Source organism: Hemitrygon akajei, unplaced genomic scaffold (genome assembly GCF_048418815.1).
Source record: "Hemitrygon akajei unplaced genomic scaffold, sHemAka1.3 Scf000142, whole genome shotgun sequence".
NCBI lineage: Eukaryota > Metazoa > Chordata > Chondrichthyes > Myliobatiformes > Dasyatidae > Hemitrygon > Hemitrygon akajei.
In genome coordinates this window covers 610,203-619,000 of record NW_027332028.1, presented here as the reverse complement: position 1 = coordinate 619,000, position 8,798 = coordinate 610,203, and the positions used below count along the sequence as shown (strand labels likewise).

General features: G+C 48.2%; 1 protein-coding gene across 1 annotated transcript; it reads right to left on the bottom strand.

Annotated features, from left to right (window-relative positions):
* Positions 1 to 10: 10 nt before the first annotated feature.
* Positions 11 to 8,174, bottom strand: LOC140723871 (uromodulin-like). Its single transcript, XM_073038418.1, has 6 exons — positions 8,080 to 8,174; positions 7,685 to 7,761; positions 5,628 to 5,798; positions 4,261 to 4,326; positions 3,617 to 3,732; positions 11 to 557 (listed from the first exon to the last, which is right to left on the bottom strand). Exons 1-6 carry the CDS (start codon positions 8,121 to 8,123, stop codon positions 477 to 479), a joined length of 555 nt encoding a protein of 184 aa, XP_072894519.1. The 5' UTR covers positions 8,124 to 8,174; the 3' UTR covers positions 11 to 476.
* Positions 8,175 to 8,798: the final 624 nt, after the last annotated feature.

Here is an 8,798-nt window from a genome sequence, read left to right as displayed (position 1 = left end):
CCCTTGGTTTTCCAAATAAAAAGGGCCTTATCCAAAGTTGACGGTTTAACAAATAATTAAATGTCTTTATTGTATTAATTTTAATAACTGATCAATGTAGAAGTAAAACAGTGGTACATCCTCCAGTAACACAATATCATTGAATGCATAAGAAATACAGAAATAATTGGAGCCACATTACAGGAACACAAATGTGTCTTTCATTACTTGGATTAAAGCCATTATTACATTGAACTGAGAAATAATTCAAATCTGTAACTAACAGAAGACTAACTTGTTTGTTAATAAGCTACAGAGATGACAGAACAACCAGATACATGCTCATGCAGATATTTCACTGACATTTAGATTTCCCACCATCTTCCCACACACCCCACAACAACCACCACCTCGTGCCCCACTCCACACCCCACACACATCACCACCGTCCATCAGCCTGTGATACGTTGGAAGACCACAATCTGACACCTTCCTTCTCACTTCCCTCCCCCATTGTCGTGTTCACTCTTGGACAGGACGTGCTTGCAGGGGAGCTGTTCGATCAGCATCTCACGCACCTGTGGACAGGGGTGTCAATGGTGAAGAAACACAGTTAGACCGCACCGTGTGGGGGGTCAGGACAACAGAGAGACCCTCCCCTCATCACCTACAGAATCCATCACTTACCACCAGGAGATTCCCTTCTCCTCCACACCAAGAACTACACCAGGAAAACTCCATTCCTTCCAAATCAGACAATTCCCATTCGTCTAAAATAATCATCCGCCCCTCACCCTCACCCCCTCATCCTCACCCTCATTTTCCCCCACACCAGGGGAACCCTCTTCCTCACAAACATGCAAATCGGTTTGTCTGGACAGTGTGGGAAATCGCCCCCACCCGCTCCTCCAGCACGTCGAGTGGAATCCCGTTCACTCCCTCCCCAGCAGCCAGACCAGGTGAGGGGAGCAGCTTAAGAAAAAGCTGTTTCTGGTTGACCCAGTTGCCTCAACAAAAGGCATAAAAGTTCAACGTTCAAAGTAAATTTATTCTCAAAGTAGGTATATGTCACCATATACAAACCTGAGATTCATTTTCTTGATGCAATTTAGAGTCAAACAGCAAAATACAACAGAATTAATGAAAAACTACACACAGACTGACAATGAACTGTAAATGATATTCTGTTCAAATAAAAAACATAAATAAATAATACCGAGACACGATGGGCCAAATGGCTATTTCTGCTCCTATGTCTTACAGTGTTATGGCAAACAACCTGAGGTCACTGTACAAGCTGTTACCAACGACATACAGTTTGTAGAAGAAGGGATGAGATCCTGTGGAATGAGCAGAGGGTGTTGGGGAAGGAGGAGGATCTCGAGGGTAATGATCTCCGGTTTACTCTGCCAGTGAGGACTGAAACAGAAAGGTAGGTCAGATGACTTTGTGGCTCTGCGGCTTGTACACTCGGTAGGGATTCAGGTTCCTGGATCTCTTCTGGGACAGACACAAACTGTACAAGAGAACGGGTTGTACTTGGACCTGAGAGAAACCAATATCTTTGCAGGGAAACTAACACAGAAGGTCTAAACTAGACCGGTGGGGTTGGTCTCTGAATAGCCGGTGGTCATGGGGTAAATGCCCAGAAATGGAATAGACTGTGAAAAGTGTTGAATGCAGCCTGGTCGATCACAGGAAAAGCTCTCCCCGTCTTCGAGCACATCTACAGGAAACACTGCCACAAGAAAGCAGCATCCACCATCAAGGAGCCCCACAATCCAGGCCAGGCCGCTTCTCGCTGCTGCCACCGGTAAGGAGTTACAGGTGCGTTTTGTCCCATACCACCAGTTTCAGGAACAGTTATTACTCTACAACCATTTGGCTCCGGAACCACAAGACATTGGAGCAAAGTTGGGAATTTTAGTCCCTTGAGTCTGCTTTGCCATTCCATCATGGCCGATTTATTGTCCCTCTCAACCCCATTCTCCTGCCTTCTTTCCATTACCTTTGACGTTCTGCTTCGTCAAGAACCTATCAACCTCCTCCGTAAATATACTCAATGACTTAGCCTCCACAGATTCACCACCCTCTGGCTAAAGACATTTTTCCTGTTCCCTGTTCAGAACGGATGACCTCAATCCTGAGGCTGTGCTCTCTTGTCCTACACTCCCCATGATAGGAAACATCCTCTCCACATCCACTCTCTCTGGGCTTTTCAATATTCGATAGGTTTCAATGAGATTCTCCCCTCATTCTTCTAAACTCCAGTGAGTAAAGGTCTGGAGACATCAAACGTGCCTCAAAGTGTTAACCCTTTCATTCCGAATATTAATCTTGTGAATCGCTTCTGGGTCCTCTCCAATGGTAGTACACCTTTTGTATAGTCTAAGTGTAGTCTGACCAATGTCTTATAAAACCTCAGCATTACATCCTTGCTTTTGCATTCTTGTCCTCTTGAAATGAATTCTAACATTGCATTTGCCTTCCTTACCACCGACTCAACTTGCAAGTTAACCTCTGGGGAATCCTGCAGGAGGTCTCCCAAGTCACTGAGTTTTCAGTTTCCTCCCTGTTTAATAAATAGTCCATGCTTTTATTCCTTCTGCCAATGTGCATGACCATGCACTTCTCTACATTATATCCACAAATCTCAGATTCCCCCTTAAATCTGGGAAATAATACCCACTGCATCCCACAAAGAATGATCACCTTCAAGGACTCACTCTTGATATTCCTGATATTTATTTATTATTGTTATTATTTCTTCATTTTACATTTGCACAGTTTGTTGAGTTCTGTACTCTGGTTGATCACACTAGTTGGGCAGACTTTCAATGATTTTGTTATTATCCCATAGATTTATTGAGTATGCCCGCAAGAAAACAAATCTCAGGGGGTGACAGAGACATACAGTACTTTGATCATAAATTTACTTTGAACTTTGAAACTCAGTGACGTCTGGGAACAGAGCAAGGATAAATGGTGAAGGGCACACTTTGTAAATGTGGAGCGGTGACAGGGAGTTGGGGAGATTAATCCCAGGGATGAAAGGGTTAACTTACGAGGAGTGTTTTAGGTCTCTGGGCTGGAGTTCAGAAGATGGGGGGTGGGGGGTGGAAATCTCACTGATACTACCGGATATTGAAAGGCCTGGATGTGGTGGATGTGTAAAGGGTTTTGATGTGAGTGAGGGACTCCCGGATCCAAGGACACACCTCTCAGGAAAGGGACGTCTCTTTGAAACTGAGATGAGGAGGGATTTCTTGAGCCCAAGGGTGGTGAGTTTGTGGAATTTTTTGCCACAGTGAGTGGTGGAGGCCAAGTCACTAGGTGTATTTATGACAGAGATCGACAGCTTCTTCATCAATAAGAGGGTTAGGGTTATGGAGAGAAAGCGTGAGAAAGGGGTTGAGGGGAGACGTGATGGGGTCAAAGACCTAATTCTGCTCTTATCTCTTACGTTGGGTGGTGATGGAAAACAGAGAGTTGCCGGTGACTCAGGTGTCTCCGTTTCTGGGTTGAGTCATTCACCGTTTATCGGGAAGGGACAGTCACTGCTCATTGAACAGGAATGACCAAAGCCACATGAACCACAATCTCCAGCCTGGGAATAAATGTGGACTACATCTCTCACCTGACGGAGGTAGGCCTCTTGCTCCTCGGGGTTTCCCAGGTTGTTCTTCCCAATGATGAACACTTGGGCACTGTTGATCATCTCTTCACACTCGTCCTTTGACGGGAGCCCCTTCACTAGAAGATTGAGAAAAGTCCTCCGTCAGACCTTTGCCGGAGCAGGTCCAGAGGCAGCAAACCCCCAGTGTGAGGGTGGTGGTGGGGGTGAGGTCGGTGAAACAGGCTCATCGACTCCAGAGAATGCAAGACCATGACATCTGCACAAACCTCAGGTGAGGGAGAGGGGGTAGGGGGTAGTGGGGAGGAGCTGGGGTAAGCTGACTTTGGCAGTGGGTGAACAGGGAGGTAGACTGTCCGGGTCTAATGCTGAGCATCAGTGACCCTCGGAGATGAGACGCACAGACTGTCAGAGAGGGAAGGTGGAGTGGAGCGCGGTAGGTGTGGAAGGAGGAGCTGTATACCCCAGTACACAAAGGTGGGTCTGAGACATTTACACAAACTACGAGAAGGGTTTAATGAGGCCTCTCCCAACACTGTGACTGTATTTGCTCCTGAATATCGCGGGTGGTGTCACAGGGTGTGACTGAGATCCAAACTGGACTGAAGACACCCCCACCCTCCCCTCTATCAAACAAGACCTGATACCTGAGCATGTCTCTTCCTCTGGGCCAGAGGACGGCTTCTGGCTGGTCCCTTTGGAATTTGACGGATCTGGAAATTAAATGAAGAAATTAACAGCGGTTGGCAGAGTGTAATCGTCAAATTCGGATATCAGACTGGGACAGGAGGTGGGGGAGAGGGGTTAACTCAATGACCCTGACACACTCAGTCTCCCTCCTGAACATCAGTCATTGTCCTCAGCCCGAGTCAGAATGAAGTTCAGGGATTGAACAGGGAGAGAAACATTCCCTTCGACAATCTCCTCCACTGACACCAGCTCGTGTGGTGGACAAACCCAGCCCAGGTTCTCCAGTCATTGCTTCCTGGGTTCCCACGTCCTCCCACTTCAATCAACCCTCTTCTTTCATAACACTTCCCGTCCCTCACTCTTTACCATCCATCCCTCCTGTCTGAGACACGGAAATCCCTCCACTCAAATCTACCCCACCTCACAGACACAACTCTTGCCATTCACTCCATCTTTCTCCTGTTAGACACTCCATCCCTCCCTCTCCCAGACACTACCACACTTTGGGACGAAGTTCAGTGATCAACACGGGGATCAGCATTTCCTTCCATGATCCGACCACTGATTCCTGAACTGCACTGTCCAGCTGTGGGTCTGTACACTTCTGGTATCACAGTGCTCCCCAATATCACTAACCTCCATGGACGCACCAGGTATCCAGTGAGTTCCCACCCGGCCACTGGGGCCTTGGCACTCTCAGTGTTTCCCACCATCCCCAACACACAATGATCATTGTCCGATCCCTCATCCATCCCATCCTAACACGACCCATTTGATCAGCACAGATCCAGTCAGTGATCCCTGAAGCCCACGTTTCTAATTCCCGTGACACTGACCACGTAACCCTGCTGCCACCCTCAGTGAGGACGCTGTCCATCCCTCACCCAGATCCTGATTCTTCCTGAAGTAAAGTATAGGGTGGAGAGGGGTGGGTGTGTGGAACACCCTGCAAGGGGCAGTGGTAAAGACAGATACATTCGGGGCATTTAACAAACTCATAGGTATGTGGATGACAAAAACATGGAGGGTTATGTAGGAGGGAAGGTTAGATTGATCTCAGAGTAGGTCTGCACAACATTGTGGGCCGAAGGGCCTGTGCTGTGCTGTACTGTTCTGTGTTCTATGATCTCTGTCACAGGTCAGACTGGGCAGTTTCATTCTGACCCCGCCCGGTGTGAAGGGGGATACGGGAAAGGTGATCACAGACCACGGGCAGGGCAGCCGACTGGAAAACTCAGCCCGTGGTGTGTGTTGGTGACTTAGGACGTCCCAGAATTTCCCCACAACTACCACACTGCTGTGTCACTGGGGAACGGTGACCTACCTGTACAGTACACAGCGTAACTCCAATATGAGGGTGTCGGCCACAGCCGATACACAAAGTAACCGGAGCAGTTTTTCACCTGGATCTCCTGGCTATAGTAACAGGAGGCTTGAGCTTGAGTGAAGCAGACGGTCCTGGTCACCTCCCCCTCTCCCACGTTGGGATGGGGACCTGGAATGAGATTTATAAACACTGTAAAATGTACTCGGTCCCACAGTACAGCGGGGAATGTGAATCAGGACCCACTGTAAATCAGTGGTTCACAACCCACGGTCCGGTCCGGCCTCAGTCAGCACTGAGCTGCTGCCCTCTCCCTCTCCACCCCACCCTCCCCGCAGCAGCACCTTCATCTTCTGAATGAGCCTCCCATGAGGGACCTTGTCAAATGTCTGGGTGATCTCACTGAAACCTATCGAATATTGAAAGGCCTGGATGGAGTGGACATGGAGAGGATGTTTCCTATAGTGGGGGAGTCTGGGACCAGAGGGCACAGCCTCAGAACACACGAATCTCCCTTTAGCATAGAGATGAGGATGAATTTCTTTAGCCAGAGGGTGTTGATTCTGTGGAATTCATTGCCACAAATGGCTGTGGAAGTCACGTCATTGGGTATACTTAAAGTTGAGGTTGATAGGTTCTTATTTCATGAGGGTGTCAAAGGTTACGGGAGAAGGCATGAGAATGGGGTTGAGAGGGACAGTAAATCAGCCATGATGGAATGGCAGAGCAGACTCAAAGGGCAAAGTGGCCAAAATCTGCTCCTCTGTCTGATGAGCCTATGGTCCAAATTCTCTGAAGACAACATCCACAGCTCTACTTTCATCAATCACCTCTGTCAACTTCTCACAAAACTCAAGCAAGTCAGTAAGACATGACCTGTCCCGCACAAAGGAAGACTCATTCATTGTCCCTAACTCACCAATGACCTTCCAAATGATCATAAATTTAATCCACTAGCTTCCCCACCACTGACCTGAGACATACTGGTCTGTAGTTTGCAGTATTATTCCTATTTCTGATGTTTTCTCCACAATTGAACTGAATGTTTAGTAAATTAAATTTATTATTTATCTATTTGGCAATAAAGCACAGAGTAAAGTCTTCTGACCCTTCGAGCCACACCACCCAAGTAACCCTCAACAACCCCAATTAACCCAAACCTCATCATGGGACAATTTACAATGACCAATTAACCTACCTGTATAGACGGTGGGAGAACAGATGATGCTGGAATTGAACTCTGAACTCCGACGTCCCGAGCTGTAATAGCGACGTGCTAACCGCTACATTACCATGGCAACCATTAATTTATCCCACTAATTGGTGAACGATGATGTCTGCAGACTTCCCCAACTCCCTGGAGATTGCCCCATCACTGAAATGAGTCTGTGGCCATTGAACCCCTGTCAGGAATTATCCAGAATTGGTTCTGTGGTCAGATGGGTTCTGTAACCCAACTCCAGGAAGTCAGTAAGGCTACACTGGACTCCATGATGATACATAGTGTGGTCTGAGCGACTATGGGGAGATCTCTCAGGGAGATCAGGTTCCGTGTCGATGCTAGGGGCCTCTGAAGAGATGCAGATCCAGCTGTGGTTGACAGATGCTGTTGTCCCTCTCCTATGTGACTGAAATCAGGTGAAGCCCCACCCATCATGTGACTGACATTGTTGAAGCCCCACCCCTGATGTGACTGACAGCTTGTGAAGCCCCATCCCTTACTTGAATGACATCTGGTGAAGCCCCACCCCTGATGTTCCCAAACTCAGGTTTAGCTGCAAAGCCCAGACAAAATCACTGTAAAAATTTCACCGACAGTCAGAGAATTCACCAGCTCTGAATCCATGGAACCACAGCCCAACTCCTGGGGATCTCCAGGAAGCTGGAGCTCCTCCACCAAACTCCATGAGGATACAGGTCCGGAGTGTAGTCTGGGTGACTGTGGGAAGTCCTCGCAGGGAAGTGGAGTTCTGTGTTCGTATCTAAAGGGATCCGGGTCATCAGTCTGACCTTCTCCGAAAAAACCTGAGCCCCACTGATGTAAACTCTGACCCTACCGTTTAACCAGCCTGGGTTCTCCCCGGAGCAGCGACCCTGTGGAACGACCGTCTCGGGAATCTTCCATCCTCCAGAACTGAAACAACAATCGGAGAGTCAGTCCCTGATCTGAGGAGGCTTATTCACTCAGAGAGATGGGAAATTACACTCACCCTGTCTGTACCCTGTCTCTGGTTAATAACACCCCATTCCTGGGAATTCCTTCTCTGTTGTACCTCCCCCTTGTCTCTACCCTGAGAATGTGGGATCTCCCCTCTCCCTGTATTTACTCCCCATCTCAGTGTAGTCACTGATGATCCCGGTCTCCCTGCATTTCACATTCACACATCCCTTGTTCCCCTGTTTACATTCCCCTTCTGTGTCCAGTTTCTCAGTGATTATCTCCTCACTTTACCTGTTAAATCGGTACCATCCCACTTCAAGATTTCCATCATCCATCCATTGTCCACTGGTACACACTGTGTGGTAACAATCCGTGCTCCTCCAGGGCTGATCCAGGACGGTGTGGGTTACACACGGATCACCGAGTGTGGAGTCTGTGACTGAGGGACAGAACGATGTTCAGTGTTAATGTACAGCTCACGTTCCCCATCCTCTTTCTCTGCCAACCACAACCCCCATCTGCACTTCCACCCTCAGCAACCCCTGGGCACAAATAATTTTGTTTTTTTTAATTCATCTCGAGTGAGAGTTGCAGAGGCTGAGCCAATGATAAACTGCTCCATCAGAGGTGCCCATGATGGTGGTGGTGGTGAGCTGACTTCTTGAACTGCTGCAGTCTTTGATGTGTAGGGACACCCACAATGATGTTTTGGAGTTGCAGGGTTTTGTTCCAGTGACACTGAAAGAACAGCAATGTATTTACAAGTCAGGGGAGTGGGTGTCTTAGAGGGAAACTTCCAGAAACTTCCTTACCTCTCCTCCCCAAGGAAGCTCCCTTTCAGCACCCCTCCTCCCATCCAGTCCCCTATCTTCATCCTATACACCAGACCCTTCTCTCATCCCAACCTCCGGTCTCCTTCTGTTACCTCTCCCCTGTTGCCTCCTCTCAACTCTCATTCCTCTCGCCTTTCCAACTTCCCTCCATCCCACTCTTTCCTCTTCTACCTCTCC